Here is a 21,019-nt window from a genome sequence, read left to right as displayed (position 1 = left end):
CCCCGCCCCCACCCCGCCGGGGGCAGATGGGGCGGGGCCCAAGCTGGGGGCGGAGAGGAGGGGATGTCACCGCCGAATTTCTGTTCCACTGGCCCTGCCCTGCCGTGTGTTGTGTCAGGACTGTGTGCGTCGTGGTGTGTGTTGTGACAATTCCGAGCCTGGGCGCTGCGGATCCCGAGGGCCTGATACAGCAGCGGGGAGGGGCTGGAATGTTGGGAAGCAGCCCCCGGGCAGACTCCGGGATTTTAAAGACAGCTGTCCTTGGGGTCTGGGCGCAAGAGCGATCCGGTGAGGCGGAGTGGCGTTTGGGGCCTGTCACTTGTCAGCCTGCCCAAGCCTCAGTCTGCTCATCTGTATGATGGGGACCATGCTCTGTGCACCTCAGAGAGACTCGGGGAGATTAAGGTAGTCATCTTGATTGTGAAAGGCTTGTCACCAGGGAGACCTGCCCAGGTGCCAGGTGTTATCCAGCCATTTCCGGCCTGGCTGGAGCCAGCCGTTCTGGCTGAGCAGCTGGCCTCTGCCACAGTGATGGTAATGCCCGTCCCTTACGGTGCGTTAGCCCTTTCAGACCTGTCCACAGTATGTCCCGTCTTTTGTGGCAGGGTAAGATGGGGCCAGAGCACTACTTGGGGGCCTTGGCAGGCCTGGTGGTGTGGCCTGGGGCAAATCTTTCCTCCTCTGGCCCACTTGTAAAGAGAGGGGCTTGTTCCCCAGAGCGCTGGGGGCCTCCTGGGTGGGGAACAAGAGGTCACCAGGAAGGGGCCCCCAAACCTGCCTACTAGGGAGACTTTGCCTCTGTCATTTAGTACCTTGGGCTTTATGAGACTTCATTCGGATGCGGGGTTCTCTGGCTTTACAAACTGTGGTCAATCACTCGCTCCCTCCCTGCTAAGCTACACTGAGCTGAAGCCGGCCTCGGTCCTCCTTGCTGAGTCTGGATGGGAAAAGGCGGTCCGCTCTGCCGTGCTGCCTCAGGCCAACTACCCAGCCTCTCAGAGTTTTGGGTTCTAGGCACACAAAATGCAGAAAATAGTAATCTGCCTCATAAGGCCGATGTGAAGATTAAATGCGTCACCTCCAGACGGCCGTCAGCCCGGTGCCTGGTGCATAGCAGCCACTTAAAGAACAGGCAAGCCCTCTCGCTCTCTCGAGGTTTTAACAGTCACCTGAGCATGAGGCGCGAGTGACTCAGCAGTATGAACGACCCCGTGATCACAAGGTGAAGGAGACAGGGACCTCCCTCAGGAACTCCCTGTAAAGGGGTTCCCAAACCGTGGCCTTGATGCTCCAAATCGCCCCACGCCCTAGACACTCCTCCAGAGAGTCACCCCTTCCCACCCCTACAATGTCCCCAGTATAACTGCGTCCCCAGTGGCCCCGGACCTGTTTGAATCCCACCCGCACACACGCACCTGTCCAGGATTACCTGTCCAGCCTGACGGTGAGGCGTTGCCATCCAGAGTCAGGCCAGCCCGTGTTAAAATTCCAGTTCTGCGACTCACCCTATGACCTTAGACAAGCAGCTCTCCACTGGCGGAGGTTTAGCCCCACAGGGGACACTTGGCAATGTCTGAAGACATTTCGATTGTCACAACTAGGGGTGGAGGAAGTGCTACTAGGGAGAGGCCAGGGGTGCCACCAGAGGTCCCACAGCGCAGACGCTGCCCCCACTACGAAGAATCGCCTGGCGTCGGCGGTGCCGAAGCAGAGAAACCCTGCCTTGAATGAATGAGTGCCTTAACCTCCCCGGGCCACGCCTCTCCATCTGCAACGCAGGGCTGCCGGCAGTGCTACCTTGGAGAGCTGCTGCGTAGGTCAACACGGTGACGGTGACGGGGGTCGTCCCCGTAAATACCCCTTCATGAGTTGTGACGGGCCTGCCTCTGGCATCCCTCCTGGTCTCAGCCGTCCTTCTGCTAAGCCCACTCCCTGCGGCTTGCCTCCGGCCAGGCCAGCGCCTCTGACTCCGTGCTCGCTGGGCCCCTTGCCTCCTTCTCCCCTTGACCGCAGCCTTATCAAGCAGCCAGAATCTCTCGCTCAGACCCCACCCCAGCACCAGCTCCTGCCTCCTCTCCCACTCCTCCCAGCTTTTCCCTCCTGCCACGCTTGCCCACCTCACCACTGGTGGCTGCCTCTGCCCAGACTTCCTCCCCGCTCCAGTCCACCCCAGACTTCCCACGCCTCCCGCCGAGGTGACATAAGAGTGTGAAGCACATCGTGGATTTGGGCCAGGCTGCCTGGTCCAAGCCTGAGCTCGGCCTTCACTTTCTGTCCAGTGCTGGGAAAGTCAGCCTCACCTGCAAAGCAGGGAAATGATCTCTAACCCACAAGGTGGTTTTGTGGACCAAGCTGAGAATGGAGGCGGAAACGTACAACCGTAAAGAGCGTGAAAGTGTAAGTTATGCCGTTCGCTGAGCATCATCCGCTTTACATTTTTATTTTTCACGGAGCTTACCCCCTTCCAACAATGATAATTTTGTCTTTTATTGGTTGACTCTCGCCCTCCACTGGAGTGTCAGCTCCACGAGGGTAGGGATTCTTGTCTGTTTTATTCACTGGCACATAGGTGTTCAATAAATACTTATTAGATGAGTGAATTCACTCTCTGTGAACAAGGCGCTTCTGAAAAGCCCCTCACTCTGCCGCCTCCAAGGACCCTCTCGTCACATGCTTGTACTTGAACCACTACAGCATCCCCGTTGTACAGATAGAGAAACCGAGGCTGAGAGACATGTGGCGACCTGCCCAGAGTCACTCGTCCGGGCAGGGCCAGATGCACTGTTGTTGTAAAAACACCAAGCACCTCCTGTGAGCCAGGTGCTGGGCGGGGCATTAGAGACACAGGTAACTGAGACTCGGTCTCTCCTGTCCCTCACAGCACTTTTGGGAGAGTTACAGAGGGAGGCCCAGGATGCTACGGGGACTGAGGAGCCCCCTTCCCCCCTCTGCCCTGCCAAAGTCATTAGGCTTCAAGACAGAGGTCTTGGACTCATCTCTGGATTCTGATATTGCTTGTTACCGCCCCAGCTCCCGGGTTCCAGGGACTACCAGGAATCTGTGTCCCAGTTCTGGGTCCTGTCCTGCCCTTCAGCCACCATGCTTGGTTCTGCGTCTCCCTCTGCTTTCCCCACCTGTGGGCCACCGCCGGGAGCAAGCAGCGTAGCTCAGTCCTCGTGTCTTGGGAGCCACTGCCCGGATGAGGACACTGAGGCCCAGAGGCTTCAGTAGCGAATGTGTGATCACATGGCAAGTGAGAGGTGGGGCTGGGACCCGCTCTCCACTGAGCCCCAACTCCCCACCCCTGCCCCCTGCAGGCTCCCCTCCTCTGGGCCTGGCCTCTCCTGCTTTCTCCTGCTGCTTCTGGGACTGGGGCTCTGTGCCCCGGCAGAGGGAGGGCAGACCGATGGCACTCGGGGTCCGGAGTTAGGGCTGAGGATTCAGGATAAAGGTCCACTCAGAAGTTCAGATTTGGGGTTGAGGCTGTTTTGGTGGTGGTGAGGCAGGGGACTTAGGAAAGAGCCTAGAATGGACTTTGGGATGAGGATCCCCGCACCCTACCCCCGCCTCTTTTCCCCAAAGACAGGAGATCCGAGACAGGAAGACTTTAGTGTGGTTTTGCTTCCCCAGCCAGGAGGGGAAGCCAGACCAGGCGGGGACTTGCCGGGGGTGGGGGGGAGTTGCTCAGTGTAGGGGGGGGGAGGTTGCTCAGTGTGGGAGGGGGGGGAGGTTGCTCAGTGTGGGAGGGAGGCTGTGGCATGGAGAGTAGCACCAGCCCGTCCCCACCCACCCCCTCCTCTGCTCCTGGTTTGGGGAGCAGAAGAGGGAGAAGCAGAACAGACTTTGTCTTGTCTGGGAAGCTGAGGGTGGGGGCCATACCCTGGGTCCCTCACATGGGTGCATCGTGGATGCTCACCACCACCCAGTACTGTCCCAGCGATGGGAACCTGCGCATCCCCTCCCTCCCCGGTGCCCCTCCCTCAAACACTCGGAGCCCCTGCCTTGGTCTCCGTCCAGTCCCTCGCGCGTATGGCCAGCTGCGGAACCCAGAACAGAGGGCCTGGCCAGAGCTGCTAGCCTGGCATGCTACAGAAGCCTGGATGTCCCGGAGCTGGAGGGCCTAGCGACATCACCTGTCACCCAGGTTTCTCATCAGAATACTCCGTGGAGGGGCACAGGCACAGCTCACCCGTGGCTTCCGGAGCCCAGCTCTGCCACCCCTCAGGGAAGGCGAGGCAGCCCGTGGGGCAGGGCCAGGTCGAGGGGACGAGAGAGTCAAAGGGGTCCTTGGTGAGGCCCAAGGATGGAGGCCCGACAGCCTGGGGCAGGAAGCCTGGGGGCCTGCGTGACCCTGTTTTGTGAGAGGGCCTGGCCCCTCCCAGAACCAGCTACAAAGCAGACGGGGCCAGAGAGGACTGTAGAGATAGGTGCAGGACTGGCCTTCGCGGCCAGCAAAGTCGTGGGGGCTTTGCCGTTCCTGCCTCCCGCTACCCCATCTCTGGCTGGGACCAGGATGGAGACCCACCGTTGGCTTGTCCAGGCCTTGCCCTGCTCCCCCTTTCAGGCCCCATTTGGGAACCACAAAAATCTAGGACCTGGCTTCCTGGCAACGTGATGCCTGCACACACAGCTCTGGTGTCTGCTTTAAATTATCTATTAAAATAAGTACAGTCCTGAGGAAAAAAATCAGTACAGTCTTCGAGTTGGCAGGGTGGGGCGAGCAGTAGGGGGGCGGAGGGGGGACCCACGCAGCCTTTTTTCCAATTGCTCGGGTCCAAGGGAGTGGTCCGGGTGGAGGGGCGGGGCCTGGTCCTTCTCTGAGGGTCTGAGGCTTCCTGCTTGCGTCTAAGATGTAACGGTTGGTTTTGAAGGGAGATTAATTGGGGCAGAAGATAGGAAAAGAGGTACCCCAAACTTCTAGTCCTCACCCCAAAACTGAGGGTGGGAAAGGAACTCAGAATCCAGAACTTCGCCGTGCACCCCCCTCCCCCCAGGGAACCCAGGCGTTCCTCCCCACCCCGTCCTGGCACTGACATTCAGCTTCGAATGGGCTGCCCACGTGCGGAGCGGGGTAGGGGTGACTCACTATTACTATGGGGAGGAAAGGGGGAGCTGGTGGGGGAAGAAGGGTGAGTCACCCTGATAGGCACCATCCCCATCCCCCTTTCCTGGATCTGCCCGCCTGGCGCCCTCCCTTGCTTTACATCCACTCCCCCCCCCCACCTCCTGGCTCCCCGCGCGCCCTTTGCCCACCCACTCTCACCCCTGGGCTCTGCCCTCTACGCCCAAGGCCTGAGGCAGGGGGGACAAGCTTGCAGCCCGGAGCGCAGAGCAGGCGGGAACCAAGACGCGCGCCTCAGCAAAGCCCCGGACGGGCTGGGGTGCACGGGGGAGGGTGGGGCCCGATCCGCGGCGGCTGGGCAGTCCTCTGCCCCGCTCGCCACTCCCGCCCCCACCCCTGTGAGTGTGCGACGGCCCCTTTAAGAGCGGTGGCCCCTCCTTCCATTCCCAGGACCTATTAGAGCGATTGCCCAGACGCCGGTGACTCAGTGTTCGCGGGAGCGCCGCAGCCACACCAGCCAACCCGGATCCTAGGTCTGACAGCGCCGGCCCGGGTCCCCGCCTGCCAGGAGTAAGCCGACAGGCGGCCGGCCCCGCGTGTCCGACCCAGAGCCACCTCTGTCCTTCGACCCGAGCTCCGCGCCCTTCCTGCGATCCCTGCCCCGCGGGCAGCGCTGCCATCCTGCCGGCCATGGAGACTCCGTCCCAGCGGCGCGCCACCCGCAGCGGGGCGCAGACCAGCTCCACCCCGCTGTCGCCGACCCGCATCACCCGGCTGCAGGAGAAGGAGGACCTGCAGGAGCTCAACGACCGCTTGGCGGTCTACATCGACCGTGTGCGCTCTCTGGAGACGGAGAACGCGGGTCTGCGCCTTCGCATCACCGAGTCCGAGGAGGTGGTCAGCCGCGAGGTGTCCGGCATCAAGGCCGCCTACGAGGCCGAGCTCAGCGATGCCCGCAAGACCCTCGACTCGGTGGCCAAGGAGCGCGCCCGCCTGCAGCTGGAGCTGAGCAAAGTGCGCGAGGAGTTTAAGGAGCTCAAAGCGCGGTGAGTGCGCCCAGGTGGCGGCGCGCCCAGGTGGCGGCTTGTGGGCGGACTGGTCACCCCTGCTCGGGCCCAAGGCGGCTGCTAACTTTGCCGTACGGTCTCCTCCCTCCCCAGAACTGCCCCAGCGGGTGCCTGGTAGTGCCAAGGGAACCCGTCAAGACAGAGCAGCAGGGTCCCTGGGAGAGGGTGGGGTACACAAGGAACGAGCGGGCCTCGGGGCCCAGTCGGCCGCGGGCAGGCCCACGTTTAGCCAGGGGAAGGTTCGTCAGCCATCCAGAGCTCCGGGGAGGGCTTGAGCCAAGCAGAACTGGCCCTGCCAGGCCTGCGGAATCTGGGTGCCCCTGGACGCACCGGACTGGGCGAAAGGGCCCTGTCAGAACTTTCTTGGCAGGCTTGGCACAGTGCCAGCTTTGCCGGGCCTGGCTCCGAACACGTGATGTCCACTAAGACAGAGCCCCCAAGCTGGCAGGTGTCCAGTGGTGCTGTGGAGGGGTCACCAAGGCAGGGTGACCCCTGTCTCCCCGACGGGGGCGTGGAGGTGTCCCTTTGGCCTGACCCTTATCGGAGTTCCTTCTGAGAGCTGAGAAGCTCTTTTGACTCCCCGCGGGTCTGGGACCACCCCTGGGCCCCGACAGGCCCACCCGGCCGCTCCAGGAGACCGGCCGGCTCCGGGCTCCCCCGCAGCTCCCACAGCCCTTGGCCTGCTTGGCCCAGGAATGCGAGGGAGGGAGGGAGGGAGGGCGGAGGGAGGCCGCGCGAGGCTCCACCTCGCCAAGCCGCGGTCCGCCCAGGTCTGGCCGCCCCAGCCTCCCGGCGCGCTCGGCCGGCGTCCTGGAGGGCTTGGGGCTCTGGCCCTCTCATGCCTCCTCCTTGGCCTGAGCCACTTTCGCTTTCCCAGGCAAGCCGAGCAGTCTGCTCTGGCTCGTCGTCTCAGCCCCTGACTTTTCGATCCTCGCTTTAATAAGCTGTGGAATACAGCGACATTTTTGAAATCCAGCCGTTGGGAGCTTCAGGCCACGCCCACCTCACCCATCCCTGCTCCACCCTGCCCCACCTTGCCTGGCTCCACCTTCTTTTCTAAAAAGGCCTCTGGAGCCTGGAAGTTTGGGCTCTCCTCCAGCTCCCCCCACCAGAACTGGGTCTCCCCGTGTCTCCTGCCCTTGTCTCCTTGGAGACCCAAGCCCGAGGGCTCCGTGATGCCCCGTGGTCCCTGGGCGTGGGGCAGCTGTGGTTTGACGACCCGGCGTCTCGCCCTCTGCGCCTTCTCCGGACCTGCTCTTAGAGGCTTCGGGGCAGTCTCTGCTCTTCCCACCCCTCAGCAGCCCCCAGCCCAGGTGCGGTGGCCGTGCCTGTCATGGTCACTCCCAGGCGAAGAGTAGGGGGAGCTGCGTGGGGACCCAGCCGGCGGACTTTTATTTCGGCTGAAAGGGGTGGCCTGTCTTTCGGGCGGAGGGAGGCCGCGCGAGGCTCCACCTCGCCAAGCCGCGGTCCGCCCAGGTCTGGCCGCCCCAGCCTCCCGGCGCGCTCGGCCGGCGTCCTGGAGGGCTTGGGGCTCTGGCCCTCTCATGCCTCCTCCTTGGCCTGAGCCACTTTCGCTTTCCCAGGCAAGCCGAGCAGTCTGCTCTGGCTCGTCGTCTCAGCCCCTGACTTTTCGATCCTCGCTTTAATAAGCTGTGGAATACAGCGACATTTTTGAAATCCAGCCGTTGGGAGCTTCAGGCCACGCCCACCTCACCCATCCCTGCTCCACCCTGCCCCACCTTGCCTGGCTCCACCTTCTTTTCTAAAAAGGCCTCTGGAGCCTGGAAGTTTGGGCTCTCCTCCAGCTCCCCCCACCAGAACTGGGTCTCCCCGTGTCTCCTGCCCTTGCCTCCTTGGAGACCCAAGCCCGAGGGCTCCGTGATGCCTGGTGGTCCCTGGGCGTGGGCGGCTGTGGTTTGACGACCCGGCGTCTCGCCCTCTGCGCCTTCTCCGGACCTGCTCTTAGAGGCTTCGGGGCAGTCTCTGCTCTTCCCACCCCTCAGCAGCCCCCAGCCCAGGTGCGGTGGCCATGCCTGTCATGGTCACTCCCAGGCGAAGAGTAGGGGGAGCTGCGTGGGGACCCAGCCGGCGGACTTTTATTTCGGCTGAAAGGGGTGGCTCCTGTCTTTCTCATTAGTGACAGGGACAATTCAGTTAGCAGGACAGACAGGAGGCAAGCCAGGGGGATCACAGAGAGGGGCTATGTTCTCAGCCCGCCCACTGGGCCACCAGAGCCCCATCGCAGGTCCCCGTGAGGGGCATTCTTGGCTGGTCCCTCCGGGGCAGACACTGGTGGCGAGTGGAGCCTGGCCTCGTGTGAAGCCAGACTCGTGCGCGGGCTGGTCTCTGCCTTCTCTGCCTCCGGGTGCAGCTGTCCGGGCCTGGGACGCCGCACAGGGGTGTGCCCTGTGGGGCAGGGGAGGGGGTGGTGTGTGTGCTCTTAGTTATATTTAGCCGCTTGCCTCTCTTCTCCCCCACCGATCCTGGCTGGGGAGGCTGGGCTTCCGGAAAAGGGGGGTGGGCTCGTGCACCTGGATCCTGGGCCGATGGGTGGCAGGGTGGAGACAGACAGGGCTCAGGCGGGGGTGACAGTCCCCGTCTATGTCCCCAGTGGGAGGAGCCAGGGTTTGTCGCTCTCTTGCTGCTGCTGGGCTCGGGGAGAGGCGGAGGCGAGTGGGGCGAAGACTCTGGGAGAGGACTGTGGTGCCCCAGCTTCTCCCACGAAGGCCTGGACAGAAGTGTCTGGTTTAATGTTTAATTAGAGCTCAGAGTTCAGGGCCAGGCTTTGGGCCGGGATGCACAGCTATTTGCGGGATCCAGGCCCAGCCCGGGCACCTCGACCACACCCAAGGGCTTGGGGCATCCTCCTGTTAGCTGGGTTACAGGTTCCAAACACTCCACCCCCACAAACACCTTCATACATTCTTCCCATTCTGGGGCCTCGGTGCAGCAAGAAGACACTGAATGTGCCAGGGAAAGCCTGCCTGGGGTCCGGGTCGGAGCTGGGCCCCACCCCGGGCAGGACAGCTGGGCGGATGACTCAGACTCTGCCCCACTCCTCCCACCCTGGTGGCTTTACAAGAGACAGTGGGACACAGGGTGGAGACAGCAGATGTCTTAAAGAGAGGAGTGGGGGCCCGAATATCTGCCCCTCCACCCCACCCCTGCCTCCCGCTGCCCACAATACGGTAGATGCCTTTCCGCCGCCTTCCTGAGGTCCCGGTGGCCGGGAACCCGGGACTCCGACAGGCTTTGTGCACAAGTGGCTTTCCGGCTGGGGCTAGAGTTGTGGCCTTGGGCTGCAGCATGGCACCAGGGCCTGTGCCTGGCCAGGAGGAACTGGTGGGGGAAGCTGAGTCAGAAGTGGGGATATCCCGGGCCCACAAAGCAGAAGCGCCTCTTCCCTCCGGACGAGGCCCAGGGCTTGACGACTTCCTGGATTGCCTGCCTGGAACGCAGCCCCAGTGGGGACAGGCGGGCCCAGGTGCATCCAGGCTCCCATCAGGATAAGGACAGCAAAGGCCCGAGAGGTGTAGAGGCTTGTTCCGTGTCGCACAGCAAGGGGGCGACAGGTTGGGACTTGAGCACAGGCTCAGACCTGACTTCGAGTCAAGTGCTCAAACCACTAAACCTTAGCTTACACGCTTAGCGTCGGGGACAGGCTGGAGGATCGGGGTGGCTAGGGCTCACTCTGCAGTCTGGGGGTTCTGCTCTGGGACCAGGGATGCCTCAGTGCTCTGCTGTCCTGCCAGGGCTTGTTCGCACCTGAAGGGCAGCCTCCGGGCCTGGACGTGGGGAGACCCGGGGCCCCACCAGGCCGCAGAGCAGTGCACAGAGCTCTGGGAAGCTGGCGATTCTCGCCATGGGATTCGTCTGCCTGGAGCTGGACGAGGCGATGCCTTTTAGACGGAGGCCTTGGAGGCCACCTGGGCCCTAGTCGTCACCTGAAAGGAGCCTCTTTCTGTTATGGGGGTGTTAAGCGCTGCCCCCCACCCCAGCCCGCATTCTGATTCAAAGGCGCAGCTGAACCTTGGGGCTGAGCAGCACTCAGGGAGCCAAGGGAAGCTGGTGACGGCCCTTCCCGCTCAGGCCCCGACTGCCCCGCCACGATCGACGCCCCGGGTGGCACTGCCCCTGGCCTCCAGCAGTCTGAGACCCCTCCTGAGTGGGATGTGCCCGCTGTCCCCACTCCCAGTCCCACCCCCAGTGATCAGGGCTGGAGCCGGGGACAGCTGGGGAGACTTCTGGTAGGGGACGCCCTCCCCTGCCAACGGTGCCTCTGCTCTGCTCCCCGCCCCTCCCCAGCCCCTTCCACCTCACGCGGCGACAGCGGCCAGACCCGGTCTGGCTCAGAGGCCCAGGCGCTGGGGCAGCTCCCCAGCTGCTCCCTGCTCGGGCCCCAGCGTGCTGATGGGGACACAGGCTGAGCTCTGACGTCCTTCAGTCTGCCCGGAGAGAGAGGTTCTTAGGGGAGGTCGCAGGGTCTCTTCTGTTAACGAGAGGCCTGGTGACAGGTGGCGTGAGGGAGTGGAAACGGCCCTGGCCCTTGGTGTCCTTAGTTCTAGGCTTGGCCCTGCCACTAAATTGCTGTGTGACCTTGAGCAAGTCACTTCCCTCTCTGGATTTCCTTAGCAAGAAAGGGGCTAGAGCAGGTCTCCGGGGCTGCCTCGGGCTTCCCAGCACAGTGACGAACGCAGCGAGAAAACAGTCCTCTAAAATACCAAGCCATCGATATCAAAACCAAATGTGATGGATGGGAATGTAATTAATCGCCAGTGCTATTCTCAATAGAAATGCTTCCCACAAGCTGTGGAATTAGGTCCTGACACCCTCTGTCCTTTTCAAAGAAAGTTTGTGAGACACGGTTAACTATCACGCTTGGCTTACACTTCCTTTCCTCCTGGAAGGAAAGGACGCTTTGCTTTCTGTGCCTCTCTCTTCGGGGCCCTGGGAGGGTTGTGTCAGGAGAGGGAGCGTCCCAGTGACCGTGCTGCGGACAGGAGGGAGGCCCTGTGAAAGCCGGGACGGCCACTTAGAGCTGGCCGGGAGGAGGCAGCACGTGCCCGGAGCCGCACGGACGGGTGGCGTGACCTTGAGCTGCCCACCGTCCACCCCAGCCGCACCCATTCTGGTTCCAACCCCGAGGCTGGGCCATGCGGAGCCCTCGGCCCTCACGAATCCCTCAAGGAAGGGAACAGAGTTTGGGAAGGAGGTGGAGCTGCAGGGGTCCCCGTCCCTTTGTGGGAGAGAAAGCCCAGATCCTGCCTGTGGAAGCCCGGAGGAGTCCTGGCTGGGGGTCTCAGGCCCAGCGAAGGCGCTGAGTCACAGTGGAGCCGTGTGGACAGGACACGGGACCCTGGGCTTGTCCTGTCAGAGAAAATGCCGAGAGGTGGCCCTTTCTTGGGAACTGGGGTCGGCGTTCTTGCTAGAGGGATGAGAGTCTGAATCAGGTGGGAGACACATCAATGGGGACAGGACGTATGAATCCCTTCTGGGCTGGCTCAGGGGAGCTGACTCCTCGGTTTCAAGGGGCCCGGTTCTGGGCCAGCGGGAGGTGGTGGTTTTGAGGCTGCCGAGCCCACCCCCACCCCCACCCCCGCCCGCACTGACACTGCCACCCTCTGCCGGCCGAGAGGAGACCTGCAGGCCTCAGCTCGAGCTGGAATGCAGAGCGAACGGAGCTCCTAGGTCGTCCCCTACCACGGTTCTGGATCTTGGGGTGCGGCTCCCGCCCCCTCCCTCTGTTGCCAGGGTTAATAACCACGAGCCACCAGGTGGAGGGCTACTATGTCCTCAGAAGGCACTGCTGAGCCTCGTGGCGATCCCTCCCCGTGGCCAGTGGCTTCCCTCCCTCCCACCCCCAGGATGGTCTGGCTCCCCGAGGCCACCCTGTGCCCCTCCATGCACCCACTTCTTCGGGCCTGTCCCCAGGCCTTCCCCCTGCATTTTCGTGACAACACAGGAATGATTTCTGGAGAAAAGCCGGGAGGAAGGACAGTAGAGCTTGGCAGGGACCTTGAGGGATGGTTGGTCAGGAAGCTGTCGCCTGTTATCCAGGACCCCAGGCCCCTGGCCTGTGGCCGCACTTCTCCCGCCACTGTGCAGTGCCACGCTGATGTACCCAGCAGCTGCGACTCAGGCCGGGCCCCCTGCCAGGCCCCCGTCTGAACATGTCAACAGGCATCCTGCCCCCTTCTCGGCACCAGCCCCACCCCCACACTTGGAATCAAGACCCGGCTTTGTCTGGGGGGAGGACAGCTGGGAGCCTGGCGGCTCTGGAAGGGGACCGGCTGGCCGCAGTCCCTGAGCATGTGTGGCGGGGTCACACCCAGGAGACACGTGGGGAAGCAGAGCCGTGGCTGCTGTGGGCACATGGGCCCGTGTGGGGAGGTCAGGAGCGGGGTCCACCTGGGGGGCTACCATCTGCATTCTGGGGGTGCGACATCCCGGATTCACAGGGTGGGGCTTGGGGAAGGCTCGGGGGGCGTCTACGTCCCCGAACACCTGCTCCCTCACTCACTCGCCTTAAGGGCGCCTCGAGTGCCAGGCAGGGCAGCCTGGTGTCCAGCCTTCCCATGCCCTGCCCTTACGTGAAAGCGAGGGCAGACCCGCCACAGGGCCACGCAGTGGGCGCCTGGGGGCTGGGGGGTGTCACGCCTCCCGCTTCGCACACCGTCGCGGGAAGGTGTGAGGTGGCAGGGGTTTCACGGCCTCTCCGCGCCCCCGAACGCATCATGCCATTGTCTGTGTTCTGTCCCGCCTGCTCTGAGAGTCAGCCCGCCTGTCCCAGGCCTCGGTCTCCCCATCTGTGAGGAGCAGGAGCTGGTCCAGGAGGGGCGCCCCTGGGAGCCTCGAGCATATGAACCTCGTAGTGTCAGGGCATGTGGGGACACACAGGAAAACCCCAGAGAGACCTCGTAAGTGGAAAGAGAATAGACCAGCGGGTAAACGGCAGCTGGACGCCTTTGGGAAGAGAAGTGGGGTGCGGCCGGGGCGGGGGCTCCAGGGCAGGGCTGAAGCGGCTGGGTTTGGAGAGATGGGGGAAGGAGGGGAGGGGGAGGGGCCATATGGCAGTGGGAGGACTTACTGGGACAAAGGGAGGATGGGGAGGGCTGTGCCTAAGCCAGGGGGGCAGGGACCCTGCCACCCAGCGAGCCTTGCCCTGCCCGGCCAGAGGGGGCGCCCTTTCCTGTGAGGCAGCTGTGCCCAGGGGCTCAGCGCCCTGTGCCCCCTGCCCTGCGCTGCCCTCTAGGGCCCCCCGCAGGTGCAGCCATGGGGAACTCCGTGGGCCGGTGAGGCTGGGGGGCCGAGGGGTGGCCCCTGCGGGGACCGGGCTGGGTCTGAGGGAACCCCTTGGCCATCTTCCCCTCCCACTTCTTATTTTAGCCCCTGTGTCTGCTCCTCTTGTCTCTTCCTCAGCCCAGGGAAGGAAACGGGGGGCCGCCCCTCTAGGCCTCGCGACTCGCTCCCGGCATCCGGGCCCAACGGGCCTGCGGCTTCCATATCTGGCATCTGAGCCGGGCTGAGGAGGGTGACTCAGCGGGCGGGTCAGCGCCTGGCCCCGTGCCCACCCAGCCCCTCTGCGGCGCTGGGCGCCTGCCTTCCCCACGAGCAGCCCCCAGAGCCTGGCGTGCAGAGGCCTGCAGCTGGGCTTCCCCCGCCAGCAGCCGCCACGCAGGCCCAGCCCCCTCTGTCCCCGTGCCTGTGTCCCTCGCTGCCCTGCCCTCCCCCACCCCACTCTTCCCTGCCTTGGAGAGCAGATCTGCCAGCCGTGGGAAGAGTTAGCAACAGGATGCCCAGCCCTTCTTGCCTACGAGGCTGCTGGGATGCGGCCAGCCCTGAGCTTGAGGAACCTGGATGCAAAGGAGAGCCAACCCCGCCCCCCCCGGGCATGGCGCGGGGTGCGAGGCAGGACATGGGCAGAGCTGGGTCCCCTGTGGGCATTAAAGGACTTCCCGACCCCTGCCCGGGTATTGTCTGCCCGAGGATGAGTCACCTGCGGAGCCCTTGTTCCCACCCTTCCCCGCTGCCCTTGCCTGCCCCACCCTGTCCCCCTGCCAAGCCGGTGTCCGCGGTCAGCACGTGCCCGCTCGCCCGCTGCCAGCTCCCAGTGGACTCGGCACAGGCAGCACCCCGCCCCAGGCGGCGCTCCTGGCCAGTGTCTGTCCCGGGTCCCACCTAGGGTGCCCGGGTCCCACCTAGGGTGCCCGGGCCTGGGGAAGGGCTGGGGGAGCCGTCTCGGGGAGTGCGTGTGGCTCCCTGGCCACAGCCCCAGAGTCTGAGTCATGAGCCGTGAGTGGCTCCCGCCCCACAGTTGGGGGTGCCCCCGCCTGGCCGAGGAAGCCGCGGAGGCTCATCCTAGGCCCTACTTCCCTCCCTGCTCTCGGCTCCCTCATGGGCAGGGCGGCCCAGTCCTGCCGGGCATCCCATCCAGGAGGGAAGGGGAAGTGGCCGGGACAGAGTGACAGGTGTGAGGCCGCACAGGGCTCTGCCCGGGTTTGCTCAGCCCCACGGCAGGGGCCCCCAGGCCATCTCGTAGGGCAGCTGTGCAGACCGAGTTGACAGTGTGGTGTCTGGAGCAGCACCTGGTACCTGGTCAGCTCCATACAAGCGTTGGCCATTATCGTGTTATTATTCTTACCGCCGCCCTGCTTTGGGGGGCGGCAGGAAATGAAGAGATTAGACCGAAGGGCAAATTCCTGTAGTGGTTCAATTAGGAGCTCACTGTGGACAGGGACGGTGCACCTGTCTCCTGGGTTGGTCGGCGTCTGCTGGGCGTTCCAAGGACTCCCCAGTCCCTCTGGTATCTGAGGAGGTGGGGAGGCGGGTTGAGGGGAGATGCCCTTGAGCTGCCTCCTGAAGCCATTGTGCCCTCCAGCCTTTCCCAGGGTGGGCCGGCGGCTCAGGCCCTTGCTCCTGCTGGCTCTTGGCTCTCTCTAGAGCTGTGGCTTTGGAAGCAGTGAGGTGGCAGGGGCGTCCTGGTCAGCAGCCGGAAGCGGCCGACCCGGTCCCTGCCGCGGTCCACACTGGGCCCTCTGTGCCTCAGTTTCCTTCTCTGTCAAAGGAGAGGCTTGAGCTGGACTCACTCTAAGCTCCCCCTAGCTCTAGACTCTGGGAGCCTCCCGATGGCCAGCTGCGGCCGTTGGCTGGCCCGGGTGCAGGCCGCTCCTGGAAGGCCTCGCCAGCCTCCGCAGCGACCCGGGTCCTGGGTCCCCCGCCTCCCCTGCGGCTGCCTCAGCTTCGGAGAAGTTCTGAAGTCATGGAAAGTTGGGGCTGTGCTCCCAGCCAGGGGCTGGGCCGGATGGCAGCCAAAACCTGAGCTGGGTTTTGACTTTATTTTTAGCTTTTCTGGCTGAGACGGAGGAGGGGAGACATCCTCCGGTTCTGGAAGGGCCTGCTTCCCCAGGAGACAGACACCGTTGCATTAAGCAGCTTGTTCTGAGGTGTGGCCAGAGGCCCAGACGGGAGCGCGTGTGCAGGCAGGGGTGCTTCCCGCAGGTGTTCGTGCCCTTCGCAGGCCTGTCCGGACGTCACTGTCCCCTCCCAGGGCAGCCCCGTTGAAGGGGCGGGGGCTCCCATCTGAATCTCCCAAGGTGGCCGGAGGACACGGCCGCGCCCTTCCGCGTGGCAGGAGCTCAGCGCCTCTGAGGCAGGAGGAGGGTGTTGGCAGGGCCGCTCTCCGCCTTTCCAGGGCGGGATTCTTCCCCTGCCCACGTCTGGTTTTCTCTTCCTCCGTCTGCCGTGGCGGGCTCTTCCTGGGGACTGATGCGTTGCAGATGGCGGCCGGGACAGGCCCCGTGGCGCTCCCGCAGCCCCTGCTCTGCTGCTGCCTCTCCCCACACGCCGTCACGGACCGTGACATTTGGAGGGTTCTCGGGTTCCCCAGAGGTTTTAAGGCAGTGGGACCCCTCTATTTCTCCAGTTCGGTGTCCCGCAAAACCGATCAGGGGCCCAGAAAAGGGAAGGGCCTGGCGGAGGCTGAGCGTTCGCTGGGGTCTAGCTAAGCGCCCGGTTTGAGGGGAGCTCCGAGGCCCGGGGGCCGTGTGTGGAGCCGAGGCCCAGGCCTCTGGTGGAGGGACCGGGCTCTGATGGGGCAGAGGCAGAGAGGCCGGAACCCCTGTGCTCTGCCCGGAACAGGGGGCCCAGACCAGACCTGAGTCAGGGGACCGTCCACACCACACCTCGTGTCCCCCTCAGCTCTCCCTGACCTCTCACCAGCTTTCCCTCCCACGGTCCCCAGACTGTGAAGGGACTGGGAGCGGTGACGGCACCTTCGGGGCCCCGACTGAGGACTGTTGGGGACGCAGAGACCCCCGCCTGGGTGCCTGGCCCGCGGGCAGGGAGGCCTGGCTGAGTGCGACGTGGGTGGAATCTGGGAGGAGCCCGTTAAGGCCTCGTGTGGGAAGGGCTGACACAAAGGTGGCCCTGTCTCTGAAAAGAACAGGAGCAGAGAGGGAAAGCATTCATCTCCTGGGACGCTTCGCCCTTGGCCCCAGGCACGTTCCTGAGCACTGAGTCATGGGAAGGGTGGGGAAGCAGGAAAGGGGTTTCGGGGACTGTGGGGAAGTGGGAGTCCAGCCCCAGAGGCTGGCGGGTGCCAGGAACCAAAACCCAGGACGCCCTCTCCTGGCAGCTGGAGGGACAGCAGAGCCGGGCCCCACAGCTGACCCCTGGCAAAGTGACGGGGTTCTCTCTAGGGACACAGACTCCTCCCCTTACGCCCACTCTTCCCTTGCTTCTCTAGCAATACCAAGAAGGAGGGTGACCTGATGGCCGCCCAGGCCCGGCTCAAGGACCTGGAGGCTCTGCTCAACTCTAAGGAGGCCGCACTGAGCACGGCCCTCAGCGAGAAGCGCACGCTGGAGGGCGAGCTGCATGACCTGCGGGGCCAAGTGGCCAAGGTGACCCCGCCCGCCCCGGCCCCCTCACAGACGCACACTCACGCTCAGGAGGTGCCTGGTCTGGCCTGTGCCCTGGCCTCGCAGCCTGTCTTGGCATCGTGGCTTGTGCCAGCCACACATCCTCCCCTTTGCCACCGAGCACATGCGTCTACCACGGTGACGCTAACATAATCCACAGGCCGTTTCCTCCTGCCTTTCCCATGGCTGGTGCCTGGCCCTGGTCCCCTCCCTCCCGGCTGGCCCTCCTACAGAGAGCTGCGACCCTTCCGGGGGACAGGAGAGGAGTGTGCCCTGTCCACAGAGCTCACGGGCGGGAGCTGATGCTCAGCCACACGCAGGACGCGTGTCTGTAACGCGTGGCATGTGTTTAGTGGTCTTTACTTTCAAAACGCTTTGCCGTCTACTCTGTTCATGGCCCAGCCCCTGCCCACCCTCCCCCCCGGCCCCCACCCTGCAGGTGTCAGCAGTACTGACCCTCTGGAGGACCCTGAAGTACACGTGTGCCTTCAGACCGCCGTGCCTTTGCACGTGCTCTTCTCGGCCCGGCCCCACTAACCTGCCCTTCAGGTCTCAGCCTCTTGGAGTGCTCCTCAGAGCCTCGTCTACCTCCCAGGCACACTGGCTCCCTCTCTCGTGTTCCCTCCAAACCAGGGACATGTGTCCTTTCTAGGAATTGCCGGATTGTGCCAGAGAGGGGAGGGGAGGTCTCTTTTCTGAGCATCGTACCTACCCAGAGTAGCCGCTGTGAGCGCGGAGATGGCACGGCCTCCGTGGGCACCCAAGGCTCTCTCCCTGGACCTGTCCCACACATACAAGGGGATGCGCTGGGAGCAGCCCACTCCTCAGCCCCCTCCCAGCTTGGATGTTCTCTGCTCGCTCCTTCTCAGCTCGAGGCAGCCCTGGGGGAGGCCAAGAAGCAGCTTCAGGACGAAATGCTGCGGCGGGTCGATGCCGAGAACAGGCTGCAGACCCTGAAGGAGGAGCTAGACTTCCAGAAGAACATCTACAGCGAGGTAGGCACTGCGGGCCGGGGCGTGGCGACAGGCACCGGACGTCGACCGCCTGGTCGGGGCTCAGCTGCTTGACTCCCTCCAGGAGGGTGGACAGGGCGTGGGGCGACCAGCACCATCTCCCAGGTTGAAGTGCGGCCGACAGTGGCTCCCGGGGTTGGGACCGGCGGGGAGCCTGGCTCTGGGTCGCAGCCTCTGAGGACCTAGTTCTGATCCGGGTTTGTGTCCGACCCTTCCAGGAGCTGCGTGAGACCAAGCGCCGCCACGAGACCCGGCTGGTGGAGATTGACAACGGCAAGCAGCGGGAGTTTGAGAGCCGGCTGGCCGACGCCCTGCAGGAGCTGCGGGCCCAGCACGAGGACCAGGTGGATCAGTACAAGAAGGAGCTGGAGAAGACCTACTCTGCCAAGGTGCGGCGCGCCCACAGCGGGCCGGGCGGAGGGGGGCTGGGGGTGCCCAGGACCGGGGTGCGGCGAACCCTTCTCGGGCCCCTGCAGCCCTAACCCTGTGCACCGCCCCCCACCCCAGCTGGACAACGCCAGGCAGTCGGCCGAGAGGAACAGCAACCTGGTGGGGGCCGCCCACGAGGAGCTGCAGCAGTCCCGCATCCGCATAGACAGCCTGTCCGCCCAGCTCAGCCAGCTGCAGAAGCAGGTGCCGCCCCTCCCCCCACCCAGCTCAGCCAGCTGCAGAAGCAGGTGCTGCCCCCCCCTCCGCAGGCAGCCGGGGCGGGGTGGAGGTGAGGGGCCGCACACAAAGGGCCTGGGACCTGGAGGCACAAGGCCTGTGCTGCTCCAGGACCACCCCTTAGCCGCCCGCCCAGAGCCTCGGTTTCCCATGTGTAAGTGGAGGTCATTGCAACCCTCCCGACTCAGTAGATCTGCCAGGAGCCCCGGTGTGAGGCGTTAGAAGCCACTGCATGACTCTAGCTGGGGGTGCCTCTCCTGAGGCAGAAATAGGTTCCGGCCCCAGAGCAGGGGTTCCAGTCAGACACTGGGAGGGGCCAACGGGTGGCCGGCCCAGGCCAGTTAGAGCCAGTGACAGGCCCTGAGGGGAGCCTGGGGTGCCTGGGGAGGGTGGCCGGGCGTCCTCTTGGGGCCCTGGGGAGCTCACGAGCCCCACCTGCCTCACCCAGCTGGCAGCCAAGGAGGCGAAGCTGCGGGACCTGGAGGACTCGCTGGCCCGCGAGCGTGACACCAGCCGGCGGCTGCTGGCGGAGAAGGAGCGGGAGATGGCGGAGATGCGGGCGCGGATGCAGCAGCAGCTGGACGAGTACCAGGAGCTGCTGGACATCAAGCTGGCGCTGGACATGGAGATCCACGCCTACCGCAAGCTGCTGGAGGGCGAGGAGGAGAGGTGGGTTGCGGAGGCGTCTGGGTGCTCGCAGGCGTTGGCCTGCCCACGCTTGACCTGGCCCCCAACTTCGTCTCTGTCCCCAGGCTCCGCCTGTCCCCCAGCCCCACCTCGCAGCGCAGCCGAGGCCGTGCCTCCTCCCACTCGTCCCAGACGCAGAGTGGGGGCAGCGCCACCAAGAAGCGGAAGCTGGAGGCCGCCGAGAGCCGTAGCAGCTTCTCCCAGCACGCGCGCACCAGCGGGCGCGTGGCGGTGGAGGAGGTGGACGAGGACGGCAAGTTCGTGCGGCTGCGCAACAAATCCAGCGAGGTAGGCGGGGAGGGGGCGCGGCGGGGCGCGCACGGGCCTCCCCCGCGCGCCAGCTCCCCGGGCCTTCCACAAGTGATTTTGGCTCGGAGAGCGTCAGCCTCCCCATTGTGAAATAGGCGCGAACGGGAGCCCCGACGTGGGAGGCGAAAGTGGCCAGGGGGTCTGGCACAGAAGTGCCCTTGAGTGGCTGCTGTTACCCTTGGGAGGGGGATGCCTGCCTGGGTCCCTGAGCCAGGTGAACCCCGCGTGTGTCAGCCTCTTGGAGTGCTTCCCCGTCCTCCCCTACCTTCCCCGTCCTCCCCTCCTGCCAGGACCAGACCATGGGCAACTGGCAGATCAAGCGCCAGAACGGAGATGACCCCTTGCTGACCTACCGCTTCCCACCGAAGTTCACCCTGAAGGCCGGGCAGGTGGTGACGGTGAGTGCCGGCGTCTGGGCTCTGGGCGGGCACCGGTTGGCCTGAGGACGGGTGGCTGGAGTGAGCACCCTTCTCTGATCCTCCCTCCGCAGATCTGGGCTGCAGGAGCTGGGGCCACCCACAGCCCCCCGACCGACCTGGTGTGGAAGGCACAGAACACCTGGGGCTGTGGCAACAGCCTGCGCACGGCCCTCATCAACTCCACCGGGGAGGTGAGTGTGCGCAGGCTGGCCTCTGCGGGACAAGGCTCCCTGGGGCCACGCCGAGCCAGCCGCCCGCACTCCCAGGGGAGGCTTGCTCCCCAGCAGCCTGAGGGGCGGCAGGTAGACAAGAGGGTCTTAAAGGGGGAGCATGCTCCTGCCCTCACAGTCGGGCGATGTCCCTCTGGGCTGGACACTGATTCCTGCCATCACCGCAAAGGTCAGGCAAGCAGCAGGCTGGACGAGGGGCAGGCCACGGGAGAGGCTCTCGGGCACGCTGCCCGCCCCTCCCCGGCCCTGCCCCTAACCCTTGGGCCGGGCTGTGTCCGTGGCAGGAGGTGGCCATGCGCAAGCTGGTGCGCTCGGTGACTGTGGTCGAGGATGACGAAGACGAGGATGGAGATGACATGATCCATCACCACCACGTGAGTGGCAGCCGCCGCTGAGGCCACGCCCACACCCACACCCACACCGGGCGCCAGCCAGGCCCGGCCGCCTCGCCCAGCCTCCCCACACAAAATCTTGTCATTAAAGAGTGTTTTGGAACTTGACTTGCTGCCCTGGCTCTTCTTCTCTCTCCTCCCCATACCTTGAACAGGGACCCCAGGTGTCTGGGCGCCCTACTCTGGTAAGGAAGGGAGTGGGAACTCTCGGTGCCATGGAGTACTCCCGTGGGAGCAGTGGGCCGGGGTCTGGAC

The 21,019-nt window shown here is 64.4% G+C and overlaps 1 protein-coding gene across 3 annotated transcripts in view; it reads left to right on the top strand.

Annotated features, from left to right (window-relative positions):
- The first annotated feature begins 5,501 nt into the window (after window positions 1-5,501).
- Window positions 5,502-21,019, top strand: part of LMNA (lamin A/C) — a 17,547-nt gene continuing 2,029 nt past the window's right edge. Inside the window, exons 1-10 of one of the 3 annotated variants that reach the window (XR_003043561.1) lie at window positions 5,502-6,108; window positions 16,874-17,030; window positions 17,918-18,043; window positions 18,280-18,450; window positions 18,569-18,694; window positions 19,176-19,396; window positions 19,480-19,702; window positions 20,014-20,121; window positions 20,214-20,333; window positions 20,657-20,746. Coding sequence is in view for 2 of the 3 variants with exons in the window: in XM_006923512.2 (XP_006923574.1) it covers window positions 5,753-6,108; window positions 16,874-17,030; window positions 17,918-18,043; window positions 18,280-18,450; window positions 18,569-18,694; window positions 19,176-19,396; window positions 19,480-19,702; window positions 20,014-20,121; window positions 20,214-20,333; window positions 20,657-20,767 (1,719 nt within the window). In the remaining variant the exon portion in view is untranslated. Of the gene's footprint in view, window positions 6,109-16,873; window positions 17,031-17,917; window positions 18,044-18,279; window positions 18,451-18,568; window positions 18,695-19,175; window positions 19,397-19,479; window positions 19,703-20,013; window positions 20,122-20,213; window positions 20,334-20,656; window positions 20,873-21,019 lie in introns of those variants that run through there. The other 2 variants (XM_006923513.3, XM_006923512.2) reach the window with 2 other exon arrangements.

Source organism: Pteropus alecto, unplaced genomic scaffold, assembly GCF_000325575.1.
Source record: "Pteropus alecto unplaced genomic scaffold, ASM32557v1 scaffold49, whole genome shotgun sequence".
In the NCBI taxonomy this organism is placed as follows: Eukaryota; Metazoa; Chordata; class Mammalia; order Chiroptera; family Pteropodidae; genus Pteropus; species Pteropus alecto.
The sequence above is the reverse complement of the archived record's forward strand: the minus strand, read 5'-3'. Positions and strand labels throughout refer to the sequence as shown.